Below are 23,877 nucleotides of genomic sequence, written 5' to 3'. Positions count from 1 at the left end.
TCAACATCGAAATTTATGTTAGAGTTCTTACCATGGGGTCTCCCCTCCTTAAAAAACAACAATCAGATAAATAATAAATGTTATCTTGATGACAGCTTCTATGCAAAAGGCTCTTCAAACTTTCACCATGGAATCCATTTTATACAACTTATGTCTACTATATTGTATCAACACATTCCCTAATTTTAACGAATGATATCATTATATATGATGATAAACACCAATGAAATTATTTCAACTCGGTTATGCCTTATGATTTTTTTTCTTTTTTGAGGTTTTCACATAAAAACTAGAGAGTGATTTACAACCCAATTTTGTCCATATGTGTAAAGGATCTTCATATAAAGCGAAGACATTAAGCTTGTCTCTCTATCACCGCCAATATTCTAGCATTTAACAATAATATAGGCTTAATTTGATCATGCATGTAAAATGGCCTAAATTTGACTATTTTATAAAATTTATATAATCTTAAAGATCATTAAGAGTAAAACCATTTTCATCAAATAATAGTGGATGCATTTTTAATTTGTATTAGGAATTAAAGCCACCAAGCATTGTATTGATCTTCAGTTCGATATCCATTGAAAGGAATAACATATTCAATAAAGTCGTGTAATTCCTCTCTACATAAATGATTATTTTAGACGTCTATATATTTATGTGTTATGTGATTGCCTCTCATATTCAACATAATAATATCTCAAATTACTTAACAATTTTCTCCATTATGCCACATGCATATAATTATATCTTCACATTCTAAGAATATTTTGATCAGAATATTTTTTTTTATGTTTTTCTAAAAGTAATCAACTTATTTTTCTAATTTTATACATTATATGGCATACGAATTAAAATTTTACTTTAAAATTCCCTCCCATTAAAACATGAATTTGGCAATAAATTTTTAAAGATCCAAAATTTCTATCTTTGAAATTTTAAATATTTCTGCGCAGCAATATTGCTCCACCCGTCTAAGTGCATTACCAGCATCTAATAATTTTATCAGATTATGGGCGCTATTTGTTCTTCTCTCGCAGTCAGTCACAGCTCTATCGCCGTATCGTATCTTTCTTCTTCTTCCGCCACTTCTTTTTGGCACTACAGCCCCAACTTGATACCCAATATCATCGCCACTTTACCTACATATCGCGCCGGATTTTCTCATACCACCCTCCAAGTCGTCGGCTGCCGAATGATGAAACCTTCCTCCTCCTCTCCGCCCGTTTCATTGGGATTCAGTCAATCAGGCGAAACCGAAGAAGTGCAAGAGGAGGTGGTTCTCAAACCCTTCCCAGCCTCTCTCAGCATCTCTCCGGCGTTGCTGGAGAACTTGGTGTACGATGCTTTGGTTTGGAGTTCGCTGAACGGGCTGGTTGTTGGGGATAAAAGTGTTAAGGTAGTGCGAATTCGAATCCCCTTGACCTAATTTTCTAGGATGGTTATCTTCTTCATGTTTGGCGATTTTGGCCTTATTTCTTAAAGTTGACGTTTTTGGAAATTTTTTAAATTCAGCAACTTGTTAGGTGGAATGCGAGTTGAATGCGAGTTCTTAAGAATGGTTTTCAGGATGCCAATTAGTCACGAAGGACTAAAAAAAATCCTCTTAGAAATGTGCCTTTTTAAGGCCTTTATGGCGACAGTACTATTCGATTGTAGAATTCAAATTTAGGTCAACCTTTTTCCGAGAAATGCAGTGAGTACTAAGTGTACCGTGTAGTTACGCTTATACATGTTGTAAAATAAACCATCAACAGGACATTTAGATGACATTTTGTTTCAGTTGGCGGTTATCAATAAGGAGTATAGTGACTGTACAACACAGATTACTTATATTACATCCAAAATTAGGAACTGCCCTGATTGGAATGGGAATTAATCAGGAAAGAACTTTAAGTTCAATAAATTTTCCGCTTGAGAGTCCACATAGTCTGTTGATCTTTTCCATCCTCGATCACAGCTGATTACAAATCAGGTCACTGGTTTTCCACTCATATAAGAAGAGCATCGTTGAGAGAGCTTTCTCATGATGGTTTTTCAGTGGGCTTGATTTTCTTTCCACACAAGCAATTGAAAACCATGTTATTTCTGGCTATTTTACTAACTAGGTTAACCAGATGATCTAATTTTTGTCAGGATTGGTTTGTAGAATACAATCTTTCATACTTCTTCATGATGCCTTTGACATGTCTTTTGGGGTGGTAGGTTTGGTACATTTCATCAATGGATCTTGTTAATAAACTATAATTGGAGCTCAAGTATCTAAGCGCTTGCCAACTTTTATTATCTAAATTGGCTATTTGCTAATATAAAGCATGCTTGTAATAAATAATATGGAAGCACAATAAGATGAGAACATTCATGGGTATCTTTCCTTTCCCCTTTCTTAAATGGATAGTGCTAGGTTGAAATGCTAAAGTTGAATTTTCCTCACTGCCCACTCCAAGCAAGCAAAAACAATCACATGCGCCTAAATTCTTAGGCGTTGTTTGGGGCGGCTTTCTTATTGATTATTAAAACAACTTTTTAGTAAAAAAATTTAATTTTTATAATAAAAAGTCATTTTGAGAAGCAGTAAAAAAGCCGTCCCAAACGAGGCCTTAGTTAGTTCCTTCCATAGGAAAGAGAATAATATTATGTTATTACTGTGTTTCCACTTTGTCTCTTATTCCTAGTTTCTTCATCCTTCCCTTCTTGGGTACTTGTATCCTCTACATAAACTACAGTCGATTCATCTTATTGGAATAAGAAATTAAATGTCTTTTCTCTTCTATGTTTTTCAACAGCATGGTTATATGCTCAAGATGTTGTGTACCTTGTTATTTTAGAAGTGAATAATTGCCTTGCAGAGATCAGGAACTTCTCCTGGTGTTGGTATGGTTCATGCTCCATTTGCTTTATTGCCTATGCCAATTCAAGAAGGTTTTTGGAAACAAGCATGTGAATTAGCACCAATTTTCAATGAACTTGTGGATCGTGTAAGCTTGGATGGAAAATTCTTACAAGATTCCCTGTCCAGGTTCTTCTCCAATGCTGTCAATTTATGGTTCTTGTTATTTTACTGCTATTAGTTATACTTCAGAGACAACATTACTTCATCTGCATAATTTATTATTTTTTTGACTAATCTACTTAGGTTGCCAATAGTATATGTATATGCAAGTTTGAGGCATATTGATTATGTTTATGCTTTGGGAATTTTGTAATTTGATCGTACTGTATTGCCTAATTTTGAACTTTGTGTGACAATTTTCAGAAACCATGCAACTTGTATTTCTTGTTTTCAAAATAGAGAAAATAAGTCCTTGTGGTTAGGTCTTGTCAAGTGACTGTAATACCATTTCAAACAAATCTTTCCAGTTGTACAAGTAAGCCAAATTAATCATTGTCTCAATAGCCATGAATGGTGGCGTGACCATGCCAACCTTTAATGATTGAGAACTTTCATGCTGCAATAAAGTTAGAGAACCATTAGTTATGTCGCTTTGGAGAGGGGTGATATTCACTTGGATGGTGCAGCGTGCAACTTCAATATTAAAAATTATGCTCAACTCTTGTTATGATTCCTTCATGGAGCATTCCCACTAGGATTACACCTCTCTAGTATTTGTATATGAGTGTACTGAGATGCTCTAAACTAACCATGCATTGTTTCCTGGTTAACCTCCCCACAGAGGCTCACAGGCTTGCTTATCAACTTTACAGCCAGTGTACTGACAGTTGCTAAAATCTCCACACACTTGTACACAATTGCCTTTGTAAGCCTCGATTTTGGTGATAGTCTCATCCCTAAGTTTGATACTACCATCAATACCATAGTTAACATCTTCCCTTTGACAGCTTTTAACAAATTTTTTGCATCTTCTTGATGTTGGTGTAGGGATTGTCGTGGATGCAAAAATGGTTAATGCATGATTGAATTTGTGGAAAGGTGAAGGGGTGCAGTTAGGGGTTAGGAAATTGAGTAGCTTAATGATGGAAAAGTTGCTCTTAATGGCTACTATATTGCATCGAGGCAAGGGCTTTTTGTGGCATCATTTTTGAGATTGGGGTGAATGCAAGAGTTTTGTGGTGGCTATGAGATCCTTTAACTGGGAGATTCTATGCTTTCGTCATGACCTTCTTAGTTGATGCAAAGAGAGGAATGATGGATAAGGGTGAAAGTTATTTTTAGGTGGCGAGTTGGTGTGGCTATCAGTGGAAGGCGGTTCTTGATGCGACAATTAGTGAAAAGTGTGGCAGATGCATCCATCTGGAAGTGATATTTAGAGTTGGCTGATAGGAAATAACACAAAATTATGCGAAACAGTGCAGAATTTCTGAGAAAATTCAGCAAGGACCCAGCAGTTTTCACAATTTCTGCAGAGAAATCTCAAAGACTAGCTCTTAGAATTTAGTAGGAAATGAAAAGAGATGACCCGATACAATGAATCTTCAATTCGAGAGGAAGATTCAGCTCTCCAATCTCTAGCCGAGGTTTAGAGCCCAACACCTAAACAGAGATCCCAAATTTCAATTTCAAATTCAAGATAAACCCTAACCCTAACAAGAAGAAAACTACTGCAAAAGGACAAATCATTAATCCCTAAAGAGACCTTAATTTGAAATTTTCCTCCAAATCAAAGCTTCATTTGCAGGGAAGCTGTTTGCATGGCTTAAACCTCTGACCTTCTGATTACAATGGAGACAACTTAGCCACTGTTTGATGGCCGTTTTTTTCATTGTCCAACGATGTTGATATATGTAGCCTTATCCTTGCATTTGTAGAAAGGCTATTTTCATGGCTCAATTTTATGACTTAACCATTGCTCCATGCCTGCACTCATTTGACAATACATTTGTGATTTTCATATATCCTGATTCCTTCACCATATTTTATTATTTTTTAATTTTCACTTCTTCTATATTATAAGTTGGTAATCAATAGGATAATTTTTTGTTGTACTTTTTTTTGGCAACATCTTCTTGTTCATTCTTAAGTTTCTGCTGTTTGCTCTAACTTTGGTGTTCTGCTGAAATTTCAGAACGAAGAAGGTTGATGCTTTTACTAGTAGGCTTTTAGACATTCATTCAAAGATGCTGGAGATTAATAAGAAGGAGGTGACTTTCTGAATGTCTAATTTTGATTTATCGAATAGTTTAAGATATATGATGCATATTGGATTGAATGTCAATATGTTTAATGGACATAATATTGAACTCTTTATTTTTTTGATTGGTGGTGTATAATTTAAGTGAGGTCTTGTTTTCTATAATAGGTTATTCGTTTGGGCTTGCATCGATCGGACTATATGCTTGATGCTGAAACTGCCCTACTCTACCAAATAGAGCTCAACACCATATCATCTTCATTTGCAGGTCTTGGCTGTCTCGTTAGCAATCTTCACAGGTTAAGTATCTTTTAGATAAATTTCTTTTGACATTTGATTCATTCATGACCACATTTTGTTTCCTTAGTTTTTATTAATTTATTATATGAGATCTGCAATATTGAGAACCCATGCACATGTTATTTATCAAGATTGTGCCAGATAGTAATTTTTCGTTTCACATGCTTTCTTAGGCTTCGTTTGGGACGGCTTTTTATTGCTTCTTGAAGCAGTTTTTTAGTTATAAAATTAAAATTTTTGTACTAGAAAGCTGCTTCAAGAAGCAGTAAAAAAGCCATCCCTAACGTAGCCTTATTTGATTATAAAATTTTCTGCTTTAACTATTTCCTGTACTGCTTGGATGTGCAAAATAAACGGGAGATACAGTACATGATTGCTCAAATAATAGAAGACGTCTATGTTTTTTCAAATTCCTTTTAGTTAAAGTTTCATCATTATTTCCATGATATGAAGAGTTTTTTATTGGATTTGTGTGTTATATCCCACGGTTTGGATTGACTTTTGTTTGGCTGCAAGCTACAAGATAAAAATTAATTCTGGCTCTTATAACAGAATGGGAATTATGGCTTTATTGAAGCTCTTATATAAAGTTGTGCTATTTCTACATTCAAAACTGATCGTGATTTGTCCTCCTGTAGACACTTGCTTAATCAACATGGTAAGGACCTTGGATTAAATCCAAAAAGAGTTCCTGGAAATACAGCAGTCAGACAATTTGCAGAAGCACTGGCCAAAGCTTGGAATGAATTCGACAATAAAAGGTTAATTAATTCTGTGTATTTGATGTAATTTTTTTCCATCCTCGTTAATCATCTACAAACTTTTACATTGTTCTAGTGCAGAGCTGTTGTTATGTTCGTTGTGCAACCTGAAGAGCGCAATATGTATGACCAGCATTGGCTCTCATTTCTGCTGAAGGAGATATATCCTGTTCTCTTGATTTTTCGCTCTTTCACTATAATGTTGAAATGCTTACTTCATAAATTTCAGGCAGTTATCATCAGAAGCATCAAATGTTTGTTATATTTGGTTCACTGTTGAAACTGGTCGGAAATTTCCTTCCCTCCTTTTCACACTTGTTACACAACTGTAACAACGTGAAAAAGTGGTACATTAGATGGATAGATTTTGCATTTATTCTTGCAATTCCTGTTTTTCCATGACTTTTACCTTATTGCTAACAAAATCAAAGAAAATTTCAGCTCTATGGCATCAATTGTAGTAAATTTGAACAGAGATTAAAAATGAGGTTTTTATTAATTTGCTAGTTGAAAATATGTTGTGCTTTTTTAGCAACAATTACGTTTGTTCGTTTTCCACACTCAATACCTATATATCGTTTTCTTAACTTCACAGTACACATGGTGTAAATACTATACGCAAGACCTTGGCAGAAATAGCTGGGGAAGGACAGCTGCTACTTGATGGATCACTAGCTATGTATGGAAACCCTAATCTTAAAAGTTAGATCATTTCATAGGATGATAGGAATCGAAGGCACATTCATATCCATTAATGGATCTCTTCTGAGCAACGAAGTTTTTTTTAGCTTTTATTGAATCTGGAGGATTATACCGTTACAATTTCGAATATACAAATTTATACTTGCAGAGGGGGCCAAATTGTTGCAGTTGTGTATTTTCGAGCTGGTTATTCACCTAATGATTATCCCTCAGAATCAGTATGTGATATATGTTACTATGCTTATGCTATATGTGATATTGTTGTTAATCAAATTATCCTAAGTGCTATTTCTGCAATTTCAACTCAATATTTAATATTATCCTGTTAACCTCATTTTGTTTCTTCAATGAATATATTGTTATCCTTTAGGAATGGAATGCTAGACTTATGATGGAGCGGTCCACCGCTATCAAGTGCCCATCAATATCTTACCATCTGGTAGGAACAAAAAAGATTCAGCAAGAACTTGCAAAACCCTTGGTACTTGAGAGGTGAAACCTTCAAACTTCTATCTGAGTATTACTGGAAAATTATGGGTCCTGCACTTTGAAACTGTCAATTATTGGTTTGGCTGTGGAAAATTAGCTTTGCATTGGTTTATGGCATATTGGAACAATTATTTTGGTTTAATTTATTATACTTTCTTCTTGGATATATGTACTCTTTGGAACTAACGCTTTACCAAATATTGTGGCTTAGGGGAGTTTGGGCATTAATTACTATAATGTAGACCGCAATAGTGTCTTTTTTGGACATGCTATTTTTTCAAAATTCATTGTGAGTTTTCTTCCTCAGATAGCTGTTAACTTCAGAGGGCTATTGATTTTATTTCGTTCCTTTTTTGGCATTTCTAAATTATTCATGTCTGTTTCATTTGAGTCCCAAACGAACTCTGATCTGAGCCCCCTAATGAGTTTTATTCTTGCTCTACTTGATTTCTTCTCATCTACTCATGAGCTACACCTGAAATTTTTTTTTCTCTTTTCTGGTATTAAAAAACCAAAGCTAGCTGGGCTTGGATAGTATTTTCCATTTGTTTAGCCATACCGTTGCAAAGAACAAAATATCAAAGATTGCAATTCTAGGATTTTAGCTTTCCATGCTCAGACCACACTAGAATGTGATAACAGAATGTCCAGTAAAGTTCTGTTATTTGTAATTGAGTACAACAATACAAATTTCTTAAAGCAGGTTTGTTTAGCTGAGGATGTCTAGAAAAGAGCCGTGAAGCAAGATTTTCAGAGCTTTAGAGGGCAGTGTAGCATCAGAATAGAGGTCATGACATAAATATTAGATCACTAGCTAATTGTGTCCATGTTTGCCCGCACATGGAAAATAATTTTTAAATTATCTGGCTCATGATCTCACATAACAGAAAAATGTAGAACATTGTAGTTGACCTCCATGTAAAATATTAAAAAAAAAATTCTGCCGAAATCCCTGTAGAGCCGGCGACCCATCCTGATTTCCTGCCAAAAATCCTGCTCGGATTTTGCAAAATGATGCCGAAGCTGTCTCTTCACAGGCTCTCCCTCTCCATTTCACGCAGATGATCGCTTGTTTCCCTCATTTGCACCTCAGCCTGTCATTCCCGTTCCCCCTCCACACAACTTCTTGCCTTCTCCCTCTACTCAATCGAGCCACAGCAGCTGAGCCCCTCATCTGATCCTCCCTATTCACACTACCCTGATCTCCCACATCAAGCCGCCCACACCCTCACCGTCAGACCTCCCAGCCTCCAACCGACTATCCTTCATCCCTATCCGACACCTCCATCCCATTCGCAAGCCCGAGCCAGTCCCTGCCCTATCCTGTTTCGTCTCTCCCTCTTCGATTAAAGCAACCTGTCGGATCAATTAATCATTCCTCCGTCAGCGAGCTAAATCCGACGAACACATTCAATCGAGCCGCGACTCCCATAACTCCTTCACTGTGTTAATTCCCCAACTGCAACAACTCGCTTACCCTAGCCACAACCATCACTGTGCCAAACCTCCATTCAACCACAAGCCCGATTGAATCCTCTATGCCAAGTTGACACCCAACTCTCGTCTCCCTCTATATAATCTTGATGCAAACCCAACTTTTATTAGCAAGAAGCGAGCCTACACGACTACTCTCCCATTCGCGAGCCCTAGTCCACAACTCGACTCCAGCTATAGATCGAGCACCCTCTTCCAACCTACCTGCTCGACTGATAAGCCATATTCTTCTTCTTCCAGTCTCCAACTAGCCTCAATCCATCTACAATCCATAGACAACCCTTCCAACAGCCATCAAAACAGCCTATTAAGAGGTAAAATCTCTTAATCTTTCTTTATTCATCTATTTCCAGTTAATATAATTAGTTAGTTATTTTTATGGTTATTATCAATCATAATAATTATTATTATTGTCATTATTGATTGTAATGATAATAATAATAATAATTATTATTATTACTATCATTGTTATTATTAAAAAAAAGAAAAAAAGGAAGAAATGTATTTATGCATTTTTGCAACTGTCAACACCGTCGACGTCGCCTCGTGAAGGTATAATGCTCTCTAAACTTCAAATCCCGCTTTCAGCGCAAAATCACTTGTGCACGCTTTTCTCTAGCGTGGTATGAGGGAATCCGGTGCGAAACTTGCGGCGAGGTGGGTAGACCCTGTACATGCTTTTCTCTAGCATGATAGAAACAACTTTAAGTATCTGCATACTTACCTCAGTGCTTGCGGGGAAAGAAAAATCTCAAATCTTTCAAACAGGTACCCTGAAGATCCATACACGTCTTTCTCTGGCGTGTTAGGATTAAAGACCATGGTTGCGATGTCATTCGACACCTACTGTACACGCTTTTCTCTAGCATGGCGGGAAGGCCCGACTCCTAAATTTTTCCTAAACTTGAGAGATGTCGGGGAACCACAGGGAACTTGACTTGAGCAATTAAACAGGAAACCAAACTTACAGTTAGAACCACAGGGAATCGGACATTAAATTGATAAATGCAAAAACTTAAATAAAATGTAAATGCTAAGTAATAAATCCCATCATAAATAACAGTGGACTTGTGCTAAAATCTCAATGAATATAATTTGTTACACAACTCTCCTTGGCCTATTGGTTGAGAGCTTAGGCTTCCAACTAAGAGGTTCAGGGTTCGAGTCTATGTGTATGCGTTGTGTGTGAGTTTTGCCTTAAATGGCCTAAATGTCTAATATATATATATATATAATTTGTTCATAAGCGAATGAACAATAGAGATGCCGACATTTTCACAAGTAACATCGCGAACATTTAATGAATATAGCAACTGTATCAATTAAGGTCAAATGCCGACAAACAACAATGATAGTTTCATTTCCAAGTCATATAGCAACATAAAAAAAGCCTATGATGTATACAACATATTGCTTATAAATGATAATGGGGAATATGCAACAAGTAAAATACTCTCCATGAGATCGATCTAAGCTTACAAATAGATGAACACACAACCAGCAATTGGAGGGCGACACACTCGTGTTACATATGAGCTCATATAAATCATTGCAAGAGGTCTACCATGCATACTACATATAGCCTACAAGTGGAGAGAGAAGTTTGTAGCGACTACAAGGAATGTGTAGTGGATATTATGATAACCCTCCGATTAATGGTAGCCAGTTCCTAGACAAGCGCGGTAGTTACCCTTGAATATTGGAACTCAAAATATAATGAGTGTAGTAAGTTGTCGACAAATTTGCAATGAACTTGACTTACCCAACAATTAGCATCAACTTACAAATGAATACATAAATTCACATATAAGTAATGATATTAGATATGCTACACAAGGACTACGACAAGTGCAAGTATTTATAGGCAAATGAAGGAGACTCATTTATACAATAGTCCACCTATGGGTGGTGGTTAGCAACATGCAACCAACATAACAGTCCCTTGCATACATATACAATATAACATATCATAAATGCAAACACCTACTGGCAGTGGTAGAGGATTTGTTGTACGCACAATGGCATGTTTACAATTGATAATCAATAACAAGCAATGAATGTTACAACGCCTCTGTAGTTGACAACCACTCAATGGTAGGTAAATATATTGATCCCTTGCAAGCAAGGAGGTCGATATGTAGCAAATTCAAGCTCTCAAAAGCAACTATATGAATTATGTCATGCACGCCACATGGTATCTACAAGTGGATGCAAAAGAATGGTGATAAATACAAACACCTACAACGCAACGCCACACCACCGGATATGCAACACTTGTACAAGCAGACATTCAAATGATAGTTGCCCGCATAATTGACTAGTGTCAAATATTTTAGGATGCCCTTGTACATGCATAGCAATAGATAAAAAAATTCATGCAAACATGTCACTCGGTATCACAACATGCATTACGTTACAACTACGTATCCACGCCTGCATGAGCCCCGACGAGCGTGATGTATGCATACACGTGACGTCTGAGAATGTCGTGCGGGTCAAAAATGAACTTAAGTTTGAGCCTGATCCTTCTACATGAACGGATAAGAGTCGACATGGCTCAGACTATTAAACAAATATACGGTCACGATATCAATCGAGATATTTATTTTATACATTAATATTAGGTATTCAAGGTCTATAACAAATAAAATTTACTAACAAAGGCAAAAAGCCGACGATAAACCCGATCTTCAATTGGCAAGTTGATGAAGTCGACAGGGTTCAACAGATAAAGTGAAATGACTCATGAAAACCCCGATAATGTCCATGATGATAGAAAATCTCAACTGGTGGGGACAATATGTGAAAACGCCTCCCAAGTTCCTAAATGCCTATAAAAATTCAAAATTCCAAAAATGTCAAAACCTAAAATATTTAAAATTGAAATAAAACATCTAAATACTTAAAGTAAAATTCATCCACCCTCTGCAACAGTTTGCCGAGGTGGACAAATATGAAAATTACTTCAGCTAACAAAGAGCAAATGTCTAGTCTAGAATATCACTATTATTCATTCTCAATCTGTCTCTTGCTAGTAAGGATGTGGCATGTGTCCTCGAACTGGTGGTTTCGCCGCTAAATGGCACCACACTGATGGTTTCGCCGCCAAATGGCACCACAGGTAAACAGTTATGATCGAGACCCTCTAACCGGGTGGTTTTGCCGTCAAATGGCACTACTATATTACGGTCATAGTCAGAGCCAGCATGTTCCCAACGGCGTTAAATCCTTGAGATATGAATCAATAGGATATAATTGGTAGGGCACAAAGCTTTCTGTTAGCAAGGTAGTGAATTTCTAATTTTAAATATAAAAATTTCAAAGACCAAATCATGTTTCTACTATACGCTGGATATTATGTATTTGTATAGCGCCTAGCCTTAATCAAAAGTTCTCTCTCGTTATCGGGAGGGTAATTAACTATAGGGGCTTGCGCCTATAGGAAACCTGAACTTAGATCATAAAGTCCTCGCAAACGCCTATAGGAAACCTGAACTTAGATCATAAAGTCCTCGCAAAATGAGCGCAAAATCTCTAGTAGTGTCTTATTTAAAACCCAATCTGCTTTCTAAAGATTTGTCTCGGAACTTACTTGTTAAAACTCTCCACGACAACCCTGGAGAAGAAAGAAAGGGTCCGTGGAGGGGCCGATGCGCAAATTTTTGGAGCCCACAATTGTGGTGAAAGCGATCAGGAAATCAACTCAGATCATTAAGTCCTCGCAAAATGAGGGTGAAATCTCTAGTGGTGTCTTATTTAAAACCCAATCTACTTTCTAAAGATTTGCCTCGGAACTTGTTAAAACTCTCCATGACGACCCGGAAGAAGAAAGAAAGGGTCTATGGAGAGGCCGAAGCGCGAATTTAAATTAAACTTACGAAAATAGTAATGTAACTTTTGATTTCATTAGATTGTTCTAAATGAACTTTGCTTCAATCTCTCAACATGAACGTTTTAGCAAAAGCAGAAAAGGTAAATTAGGAAACGAAAAAAAATGACATTGAACTTGTTAAGCTGTTTCTCTATTATAAGAGTAATATTCTTTTTTCTCCAATGTTTTTGGGTGGCTTCTAACTAGTCTTTGTGTTGTGGCGAGCATTATCAATTTATCATCTACAGAAAGGTGGATCATATGGAAAGGTATGAATGAGGAATATGACCTGTGCTCTCAATTGTGCTAGGGATAGTGCCTTGAAGATGTTCGGCCATGGGTTTTAGAGGGTTCCAAACTGGACCAGACCTTTATTTGTTAAAAATAATCTATAACTCTATCCTCGTTCCACTTTTGTGGAAATTTATGAACTACTGTTATTTTTCGAATTGTGTTTTTAGTTTCTGTGGCTAACTATTTCTCCACTACAGCTGTTAGGTATGTTTATATATATAGTATAAATGTATATATATTCATTGAACGAACTTCTCATTTTCATGGCTTCTCATTGATTCTTATTGCTTAAGCCTTATTTTTGCCTTCTTATTAGCCATTTTGGATGTTTGTATAACATAATAGATGATTATGGTTATAATTTTAATGATGCCACCTTGAACAGAACATATACTTAGATTTTATAAAACGAAAATGAGTTTTAGTTTCATGGTGTATTTTATATGGAAAAAATTCGCTTGTTTTGCGTTGTTTTAATATGCTAAAAGAAGTAGTTCCAGTAAGTTTAAGTAGTATGTCTCCTTTAACTAAAGGTTCCTTGAAGATGAAGATGCTGCAAAACTACGAAAATGCTTTGCAGGCTTATGGAGTTTGGATGACTCGGAAGTTGTCAAGACTGCCATTGAAAGACCTGAATTATTTGTGCTCAAGCCACAGAGAGAAGGCGGAGGTTGGATTTAAGGAGACCATTTTGAATATTTACCTTCTTTTTCTTCCCGCTATTCTTCTTCTCATTGTAGTGTTTCCTTCCAGGAAATAATATTTATGGTGATGACGTGAAAGAAATGCTACTGAAGCTGCAAAATGAGAAAAGTCAAGAGCAAGCGGCCTACATTTTGATGCAGAGGATATTTCCTACTGCTTCTCTTTCCTACCTAGTTAGGGAAGGAATTTGTCACCAAAATAATGCCATTTCAGAACTCGGCATATATGGAGCCTATCTAAGGTAACTGTTGTTCTAAGTTCTATTCTTGTCATTTTGAAATCATAACTAATTTCTCTTCTAAGGTGATTTACTTAAATTGATAGGAATAATGATAAGGTGATTATGAATGATCATTGTGGTTACCTGATGCGAACAAAGGATTCCTCTTCAAATGAAGGTGGAGTGGCTACTGGGTTTGCAGTGTTGGATAGTGTATATCTGACTTAAAATTGTTTCTTCGGAGGTAACTCCAACTTACTGTGGTCTTTTACTCTTTTTCTGTGTTTCTTAGGCTTCATTTGGGACGAATTTTTTGTTGCTTCTTAAGGCAGCTTTCTAGTATAAAAATTTTAATCGTTGTATTAAAAAGCTGTTTTAAAAAGCAACAAAAAAGCCGTCCCAAACGAAGCCTTAGTTCCTTTACATTTGAGATACCAATTGTGACTTTCAAAAATCTTGTTCGAGATTCATTTATTTCCTTCTATCTATCAGCAAATTCCTGATGTGCTAATTGTAAGATATTGTCCTATTAGACCAGTAAAGAGGTTGCCTGAGGCATTCAAACTAATAACATAACATGATTTTGATTGTTTTTTCGCTGACTAATTAGTCATTCAGAATATTAATGCCTTAAAGAACAGTTAGCATCTATTTGTTGTCTATGTGTGAAATCATCTGAAGAACCAGAAAGCTGTTCATAATTGTTATAGTTCTTATATCTTATTTAATAAACTTTGCCCCTTCTGACTTCGAATTTTCGTCTGTTGCAGGACACCAGTTTTCCATGACATTCTACTCCATCTGGAAAAGTTTGATTCATATAGAAGAAATAAGGTTCCTAGGCATGTTATTGTTAAGCTTCGTTTGGAACAGTTTTCTTACTGCTTCTTAAAGTAATTTTTTAGTTAAAAAATTTTAATTTTTAAGCTAGAAAGCTGTTTAAGAAGCAATAAAAAAGTCGTTTCAAACGTTCTTCCCTTATAACTTGTTTAAATTTAAATTTTAGGACTAATATGCACCATGGATAGGAAGTTGGCGCACTGAAAGTTTGTTATATTGACGCACTTTGTGTTCTAATTTATCTATTTATAATAACTAAGCTATGATTTCAGAGGGACTGTTCAGTAATCACACTCGTTTGGCAAAACTATAAAAGGCTACAAGTAGCAGGAAGTCGCGTGTTCAATTTTTAACCAAATTTTAGATTTTATTTGTGGCAGTTTTTTAATTATTTTTTTAAACAACTTTTTAATATAAAAATTTTTAGTTCAAATTTTTTTTTCAAAAAATAATATGAAATATATTTCAAACGAAGCCTTAGGCTTTTGTTCCAAATGAGCTATCAAAATCCCCCGCAAGGTCGCTGCCCTTTGACCCCGTGACCTGACCGAGCAAGTCAAATCCCGTCGAGGGGTGCTGCCCCCTTAAACGCCCGACATATTTGTCAACATTTATTTATAAGTTTGCACCCCTGAAAATTAATGTTGGTTCCGCCCTTGCCCACCAGCACTACCGCCAACCACTATCGCCACCTCACATGAATTTATTTTATGATATTCAATCAAAATAAACAATATATATAATATATTTTTAATCCAAATCAAAATATAAAAAATATATAAAACCAAAAATAAAGCAAATAAAAATAAGACACTCAGTAAATGTATTAATACCTAATGCTAATCATTTAATTCAAAATTACTGATAATAATTCTATAATTAAAATTTATAACGATTTCAAGAAAATCACCCATCCTAATTCTCAATTAAAAATCTTAGCCATTCAAGATTAAATCGATGGCCAAATTTTATGCATGATGGATGCATGCAATGCCCATTTAGGCTTTTCAAAATCAAACTAACAATAACAAATTCTTGTACAGATATTCTTGCAATATATTTCTATCAAGAAATTCAATATTTTATTAAGGACAAAAAAATGACAAAAATAAAGAAACCCAGTGCATATTCTGTGATTGATAACAGTTAAGGTAGGTTTGTAATTTTCCTAAAAGTAAGGTTAAAGTTGCATTTGTGCACAACGGTCTTGAAAATGATTTATCTGCCTCAAATGTAACAATCAAAATTCTGAAAAAAAAAAATCAAATAAAATATTCTATTTCTATGAACAAAGCTTAATCAACAATTAATTAATACTATCTAATATCAGCTGTACTGTACAGTGGCGAATGATAAGAGAATCAGATACAACTTATAAGCTTATTTAGCAACAGCCAGATCAAAAACTAAGGTCTCATTTGAGGTGGCTTTATTGCTGCTTCTTAAAACAGTTTTTTAATACAAAAATTAAACAGCAGCAAAACAACTAAGAACTTTTAAGAAGCAGCAAGAAAGCAGCCCCAAACGAAGCCTAAATAATAAAAAAACATAAAAGCTATGAGACAGCAACAAAGGAAACAAATCAATGAAGATATCATATTCAGTTGGAGAAGAATTGCACAACATGTACAAAAAAAAAATATGGGCAGTGCAAAATCTGGACTTAGAAGGGTACTTTGATTAGTTTCCATAAATTGAAGGATGCAGCTGTAGAATCTGGAATGTTAACTTGAAGGGGACTTTGATGCAAAATAGGCTGTAAAACCTCAGAAGGCTGAAGGGTTGCAGCTCCACAATCTTGAAAGATACCTTCAAGAAAAAAGAGAATTCTGACATATCAGAGGTAGTTGAATGAAGAGTTCTGTAAATAATGTGAACATCAAGAAGTAGCCATCAATTACATGAAACTTTTTGAAAATATTGTGCTTTTGTGCATTGACCTTCTTCTTTTTCTTTTTCTGTCTATATGAATGAGTTTTCTAAAAACATAGTAACTAAGGCTCATTTGGTAATGCTTTTCAGATATTTTTCCTTCCTGGTAAAATCTAAAGGTAATTCAAATTCCATTTTTGCAGAAAATGATATGAACAAACATTATTCTACAAACGCTTCACTGCCATTACTAACAAACTAGGAAAATTATTTTGTTCGGAAGCGGAACCTATCCGGATGTCTAAGCCCGTGGCTCGGTACTGTGGTACCATTACTAGACACTTCGAAGAACATTTTGTCCATTTTGATGAGAAAATAATGGCATTGTTTTGGCAAACATTAACAAACGAAGCTAAAGTTTTGATCATCAAGATCAAATTTGAGCTTACACTTTTAAATGCGAGTTGACATAAGCTACTTGACAAAACAATTTTCAATAATTAAAGCATTTTAGTGCTTTTAAATTATGTAAAAAGGACTTAATGCAAGCTACAGGGAGATAGGAGAATGGAAGAGACAAGTGGGGAGGGGTTTGGAATGTTTTCTTTCTAAATGTAAAAATAGAAGCTCTCCGCTAAAGTTTTAAGAGTCAATGCCTTAACAGTTTAATGGGACAAAGACCATATATTATTTCAGCAGCTTTAACGGTCAAGTTCAAGGGTCGCATGGTAGGAGGGCTTTAGTGAGTAGTCTTTTCCCTCCACAACTTTTTGACTGGCCATATGAAGTTATTGAAGGTCATATGATGTTGGTCGCTTTTACAGGCCTAAACATACCCTCACAAGACGAACAAGCACATATGATCTTCGATCTCCCCTATAACATCTCTGAGCATTCTTTCTTATATTCCATCATTCTGCTTAGTTTATGTTTTCTATGGCAGTTGATCATGGCTAAGCCATCTGTTAGGCCGGTTCATCCTGAATCGGCCCAAAGGCCGGCTATTGTTTACAGGAGGCGGACAAGTGCCGCCTCCCATTAATGTGCCGCCCTATGCCGTGGGCCCCACTAGAAGCAAAGCAAGGAAAGAGAGAGGGGCAGCTAGGGAGAGAGGGAAAGAATTTGAATTAGGAAATCAATGTATTAACAGTATGAGTTGTTTTAGGGTTAGGTTATGCATGTTTTGTTTGGTTCTCCATTAGGGTTTCTTGGCGACTTGGGCTCTAGACTCTCTTGTCTAGAGATTTGGGAGAGACGATCCTCCTCTCAAATTGAGGATCACTTCTATCTTGTTTCCGTGCTTGTTTGGTTTTGATTTATATATTGCAATCTATCATTGGTGCTATTTTTCTCCCAGATTTTGTGCTATTATAGCTGTTTTTTCACCAATTTGTGGGAGGTTTGCTTGCGAACTCAAGTATTACCCCTAGGGTTACTTGCGAACTCAAGTATTTCCTATCACCATCATCCCAGAGCATGGTGATAAAAGTGCTCGTCCAAAAGGTAAGTATCATTGTGCTAAGTATTTTCCTTGGTAGTTCTTAGATCATTAAAGAGAAGCATTGGTATTTATACTTATCAGAAAAGTAATTACCAAGGGTTGGGGGAAATGCACAGCATTACATCACTTGGGTTTCTAGGCAATTAGAACATAATAAATACACAAAAGGAATTGGATTTTGAATTGATAGAGTTACAAGACAAGCTCCTATCATTCCATGTTCATGGATTGTTTGCATCCAGTTAAGGTTAGAAGGTACAATTCTTCGAGGCTGGTGACTGGCTAACTAATCAATTCAATTATTTGCAAATTAAGTTTAGAGTGCAGCATCTATGCTCGACTCAATGACTCAAAAAAATGGTTAAGTATACCTGATTCAAGCTAAAAGTAACTGGGTACAAAATTTACTGCTGGTGGTTTTTTTAGAGAAAGAACAGCAAAGCAAAACCAATTACCATTTGCAAGAAGGGGAAGTCAATATGAAGGGATGTTGTTGCAATCCAACAAGAAGGAATCCAAAATGGAGAGTTTTTTTGCAGCTTTCAGCAAGAAATGATATCAGAGAAGAAAACGTAATCTAAAGCATGAAAAAGAGCTCATGGTACCTTTAATTGATTAATGATAGATTAATAGAGAACCTCCGGAAGAATTCTAACACTTTTTTGAATCCATTCTTGCCTCTCATTATGGGCTGTCAGGTTTAGCTATGGATCAGCAAGATAGGAAAAAAAATGAATAATTCAAAAGTTTCGATGAAAACTGGGATCAGTTATCAATAGAACGTTATCTTAAAAGCAGAGGTGATACAGTGATCTACAGTGGTGCAAAATGTGTCGAAATCCCCCAACCCTTTAGGAATCCTTCCAATGTTCATGCCCATGTTCCCTCAATGTCGTTACATAGACAAACATTCATTCCTTCACTTCTTCAATTGTGCGCAGTAGATAAATTAACACAATCTGCAGCAGCTATTGATCTACTTGTACAAATTGACATTTAGTTCAACCTATAGCATTAATCTATATAAACTAATTCAAACTTAACAACAGTAAAATGATAAAAACAAAATATTAGGAAAAAGGTTTTGTTTGGGACGGCTTTTTTAATAATTATTAAAGCAGTTTTTTAATAAAAAAATTTAATTTTTTAACTAAAAAGTTGTTTTAAGAAGCAGGAAGAAAGCCGTTCCAAATGAAACCTAAGTCTAAGAAGATGGCATCATATTTGTCAAATCGGGCCAGCATCAAACTAGTAAGCAACTATAGATTCCACAGATGACATAAAATATAATTTAGTTTGTGGATAAGAGAAACATTAGAGTTTCCCACCATCTTAAACTCAACAAACCTTATATTCACCAGCATCCCAGAAACAGAAAGAATGTCGTGTAACTTAGAAAAATCAGGATTGGAAGTCTGGCGGTCCCAGTTCTCATCCAGGTCTCCGACCAAAAGGTGATTGATCTTCCTGCATTGTATATTATTTATGATAACCCAATTCACTACTTCAGGACCAATATAAACCATCATGAATATGTCTCCAATTCCTTCAATACAGCTAATAGAGGTATACAAGAATGAAACAAAGAACGCAAAGCAACTTTAATACCTGAAAAAACGGTTGGTAGAACCATTGCACCGCTTGTTGGTTGCCAAGGTTCTGCTGGCCAAACTGATTCTGCAATTTGAAAGCAGCAATGTTAGGAAAAACGTATATCATAGCAAATCTACTGTAAATTGTCAACCCTCAGCATCAAATTGAAGAAAACATATGCTATTACAAGCCCTGTAAGATAAAATGGCAATATTCAGTCTAAAATAGCTCCAAGCAATGAATGCAGGCACAAAGGCCACTCTGATTCCCTCTTTCCAATAAGATTAGAATAGTTTCACAAACCTGTAATGCATTGGCGGATTGCAAAGTGGAATGGTTACTCATGATATCTGGGGGAGTAGCATGGATTCCGTAATGGTTGCCAAATGATAATTCATTTGGATTGACTTCCTCCTAAAATTAATATCAACAAAGGTAACCAAAATAAAAGCTTCTATAAAGTAGAAAAAGCAATATGAATAACTGATTGAGATTTTGAGAACCACCAGATTGACGCCACCAGGTATTCTTATTTGAGCGCCCAGTTGTGAAGCATTTGGGGAAGCTTGAAGAAAGCTATTCTGATTATCTATCAATGATGTTCCCAAGTTATCCTGCACATGCATCGTCAAAAGGATTTACCATCAAAACAGAAGATTTGAAACAAAGGAAATCATAACACAAACAAATACCTTCCTCTTGCTTGAGCTTGGTAATGTCTCCAAGCTGGTCTCTTTTACCTTTTTAGGTGGCCGGCCTCTGCGTTTCATTGGTAAGGCTGGAGAATTCTTGCTCTCCTCATACATACCATACTCGTGTGATGCATGATTCTCATCGCTCTCACTTAACCTATTGTCAAAAGGAAGAAGTTTCCGTTGTAGGTCGCGGAACAAGTTATCATCTAGAAGGGACTTCTCTACTTCCCTAATTAATTTCAATGCAAGCTGGTACTTCTCATCTGACATGACTCCAATATCGACAAGGCTGAGGCAACGCATTGATAGATTGTCATAGCGCTCCATTGAATTAGAGTTGTTCAAACCATCTTTTAATTTTCGAGAAATCAAGTTGAGTTGCTTGAAATCTTTCCTCCAACGATCAATGATATACCGTGCAGGGATGTCATAAACTTGCTGTAGCTTGAGAACTGACAATGCATGTCTGCATAAAATGCCCCTAAACTGGAAGAATCCACAAGAACAATGCACTTGGAAACCATCAACAATGTATAACACATCATAGTCTTTGTTTTCTGCCTTTTCAATTTCATTGATAAATGCACACTCTCTAACTTTATATGTAGAGCTTGAAGCATCAACCTTGATTAGTGAGACTTGGCAATAAAGCCCTCCCTTCAGCTCATCCTGGAATACTTTGAAAATATTTAAGGAATATAATTTTGATAGCTGTTCTTCCATGTGATATTTTGACACAAAAATACCAGCATTGTATAATGACTCATAATCTGCCTGTGCTTCCGTTTCATATTTGCTTTGTAAAGACACTTCATACTTGCTTAAAAATTCTTTCAAACATGTCTCAAGATACAGGTAGCCTTCAAAGAACGAATTTATCCTCTCCTTGTAGTGGGTGATGGACATACCAGCCCAAAAAGTGTCCTTCAAAAAAGCAGGAATCCAAAAGCTTCTAAGTTCATATAATGAGTTAAATAAATCATCACCTTTGAGTCCAAATCCCTTGATCAATTCACTCCATTTTTCTTCGAATTCATCAACTTGACAGGACTCAAATACTACTCTGTTCAGCGCTCTTTTAATTGTTTTATGTTCCGCGTACTCTTTCAGTTTTTCCTTAACACTTTTCATCATCCTCCATAAGCAAATCCGATGACGTGCTTTAGGAAAAACATCAGAAATGGCTTCTTTGATCATTTCAGACTCATCAGTTATTACAGCATTTGGAACCGACCCATTCATGCACGTCAACCATGTTTTCAATAGCCAAGTATAATTCTCCACTATTTGTTCCGCAACAAAACCACAACCCAATAATATTGACTGTCCATGATGGTTTGTTCCAAGAAATAAAACAAGAGGAATATTGAATTTGTATTTCAGGCAGGAAGTATCAAATGAAATAACGTCACCAAAGTGCTGGTATGAAGCCCTGGACCTAGCATCAGCCCAGAAAACATTCCTCAAACGGCCTTCAGTATCAAGATCCATCAAGTAAAAGAAGTTCGGATTCTTCGCTTGCATTCTGGCAAAAAATTGATGTATAGCTTCATTGTCACCTTCTTCAAGCTTCAATCTACCTCCATCCATAAAGTTCAAACTTTCCCTATCATCGAGCGATATACCCTCATGCCCACTTGCTCTCGCAATCATATTAGTCATTCTACAAGACATCTTCTTGTAGCATTTCAAGAACCGAGCCGAAGAAGGATTGGTAGGATGGTTATGCTCGACATGTGCTTCCATCAAATGCAGCAACCCATCACCCCATAACTTCACCACAATCATAGCCCGGCAGTCCGTCTTTGCAGTGGGTCGGGATTGATAGCAAGCATTTTCTCTTCCTTTTCCTCCCTTAGTGCATACAAGTACCAACCGCCGACAAAGGCCATATGTTGTAAATGATGACTTCTTTACAGCTACTCCAAAGCCCACTCTTAAAGCATATAGCTTATAAAAGCTAACAACTTCTTCATAAGATTTGAACACCATTCCCACTTGTGGAGTTCTACCATCCATGGCAACCACTTTATCATCCATAGCCATCTCAATCTTGTCCCTTTTACCATCACTACCAGTATCACCATCATGTAAGTTAGCCACTTCTTTACTATCAGTTGCTCCTTCATTTATACAATTGGCTGGAATAACCTGACAAAATCAACTTAATAAACAACAACAAACAGTTGAAAGTAACAAGTTACAAGCATCATACTCACCTTGGATGAAACATGCTTTCCAATGCTCAGGTCCCCAATCTTCCCACACTTATCAAGTTGTTTATTACTGTAAGCATAACCTTTCTCTGAAATCACATCATTTTCTTCAGCCAATTCCTCTTCCAGTATGGGCTCATCCGCCATTACCTTGAACAGCAAAAACACAGACAAAAGTCGACATCTTTCTCAATATGAAGCATCAAAAAAAGCGTTCGAAAGGGAAATTGTATCCATCAATGCAATATCAAATAGTCTCGAAAATTATATACATCGTATAAACAACAAACCTATATTTTAGACTTGCTGAGTACGGAAATAGCGTCGAGTGAGGAAAATCAAGATGGGAAAGGAGCGCCGGCTGCAAAATCAACGGCGTAACTTCGTCGTTCCGTCTCAAGTGAAGAAGAAGAGAACTAGAAGAGAACTAAAAGGATCAGACGAGAATTGGAAATCAGCTGCAGGAAATGAACTATCAATCGGAATTCTATTTAGGGATTTCGAGCAAACGGTAAGAAAGGTATAGAGAGGGAAAGAGTTAGGGAGAGTGAGGGTTTAGGGTTTCGTCGCCGCCGGCGAGGATCGAAGGAGGCCGGAAAGTAGTAGCCAACACCGAATGGACGGCACCCGCACCACACACCCACAGATGTTAGGGTGGAGTTGTGGAGGGTGAGATTGAAGGTGCGATTTGTTATGTCCACTTTCTTATCCGTCAAAATTCGTGCGATTGCTTCAGGGGTTTTTTGTTCTACTTTTTGAAGTAGAAGAGTTCTTTACCATATAATTATTAATTTCATACTTGTTATGTGAAAATATATTTATTTTAATTTTTTATACACAACTTAACTGTTTATTTGTTTAATTTAGTTATGAAATATTTATATTAATGTTTATTTAAAACCATAGTGTATATGAAATTAGTTTGTACAATAAGGAAAACTATTAATTTTAATTAAAAATATTAATTTAAAAAATATTATATTTATATATTACAAAAAGTTAAAAAAAAAAACTAAACAAGAAAAATAAAGAAAAAAAGGAGTAAGTAAACTATTATGAAAAGCATGAAAGAGAATATTAGAACTAAATATGAAAAAATATATAGATATTTTAGGGCAAGTTAGGTCAAAAGAATTTTTAAGGGGGGCAAAAGTAATTTTTTAGGAGGGGCAAAACAATTTTTTTTACTCTCCTATATAAGAAAAAAAAAATTTTACTCCTATAAAAAAAA

General features: G+C 36.0%; 2 protein-coding genes across 4 annotated transcripts; one reads left to right on the top strand and one right to left on the bottom strand.

The window, feature by feature from the left end:
- Positions 1–984: 984 nt before the first annotated feature.
- LOC110097765 (glutathione synthetase, chloroplastic) lies at positions 985–15,042 on the top strand. Its single transcript, XM_020824317.2, has 13 exons — positions 985–1,402; positions 2,853–3,022; positions 5,028–5,103; positions 5,262–5,392; positions 6,032–6,154; positions 6,236–6,316; positions 6,753–6,833; positions 7,005–7,074; positions 7,227–7,348; positions 13,538–13,674; positions 13,758–13,950; positions 14,034–14,173; positions 14,700–15,042. The coding sequence occupies exons 1-12, from the start codon at positions 1,016–1,018 to the stop codon at positions 14,155–14,157; spliced, it is 1,695 nt and encodes a 564-aa protein (XP_020679976.1). The 5' UTR covers positions 985–1,015; the 3' UTR covers positions 14,158–14,173; positions 14,700–15,042.
- Positions 15,043–16,054: 1,012 nt separating this feature from the next.
- On the bottom strand, positions 16,055–23,368 carry LOC110097764 (protein FAR1-RELATED SEQUENCE 6). Of its 3 annotated transcripts, XM_028700033.1 has the most exons (9): positions 22,937–23,368; positions 22,650–22,796; positions 20,428–22,581; positions 20,242–20,349; positions 20,039–20,149; positions 19,751–19,819; positions 19,490–19,609; positions 18,748–18,833; positions 16,055–16,578 (listed from the first exon to the last, which is right to left on the bottom strand). In XM_028700033.1, the coding sequence occupies exons 2-7, from the start codon at positions 22,791–22,793 to the stop codon at positions 19,574–19,576; spliced, it is 2,622 nt and encodes an 873-aa protein (XP_028555866.1). In that variant the 5' UTR covers positions 22,794–22,796; positions 22,937–23,368; the 3' UTR covers positions 16,055–16,578; positions 18,748–18,833; positions 19,490–19,573. The 3 variants fall into 3 exon arrangements, with proteins under 3 accessions (XP_028555866.1, XP_020679973.1, XP_028555867.1); XM_020824314.2 differs by lacking the exon at positions 18,748–18,833; XM_028700034.1 differs by lacking the exons at positions 18,748–18,833; positions 22,937–23,368 and having other exon boundaries at positions 20,428–22,571; positions 22,650–22,791.
- Positions 23,369–23,877: the final 509 nt, after the last annotated feature.

The sequence above is a fragment of the Dendrobium catenatum genome, unplaced genomic scaffold (assembly GCF_001605985.2).
Source record: "Dendrobium catenatum unplaced genomic scaffold, ASM160598v2 fragScaff_scaffold_1434, whole genome shotgun sequence".
In the NCBI taxonomy this organism is placed as follows: domain Eukaryota; kingdom Viridiplantae; phylum Streptophyta; class Magnoliopsida; order Asparagales; family Orchidaceae; genus Dendrobium; species Dendrobium catenatum.
The sequence above is the reverse complement of the archived record's forward strand: the minus strand, read 5'-3'. Positions and strand labels throughout refer to the sequence as shown.

Coding starts and splice junctions, on each gene's coding strand:
- LOC110097765 (XM_020824317.2), top strand. CDS start 1,016: ATGGGCGCTATTTGTTCTTCTCTCGCAGTCAGTCACAGCTCTATCGCC. Junction 7,349..13,537: donor AAACCCTTGGTACTTGAGAG/GTGAAACCTTCA, acceptor CTTTAACTAAAG/GTTCCTTGAAGATGAAGATG. Junction 13,951..14,033: donor ATATATGGAGCCTATCTAAG/GTAACTGTTGTT, acceptor TTAAATTGATAG/GAATAATGATAAGGTGATTA.
- LOC110097764 (XM_028700033.1), bottom strand. CDS start 22,793: ATGGCGGATGAGCCCATACTGGAAGAGGAATTGGCTGAAGAAAATGAT. Junction 22,582..22,649: donor GAAAGCATGTTTCATCCAAG/GTGAGTATGATG, acceptor TGATTTTGTCAG/GTTATTCCAGCCAATTGTAT. Junction 20,150..20,241: donor TACCTGGTGGCGTCAATCTG/GTGGTTCTCAAA, acceptor TATTAATTTTAG/GAGGAAGTCAATCCAAATGA.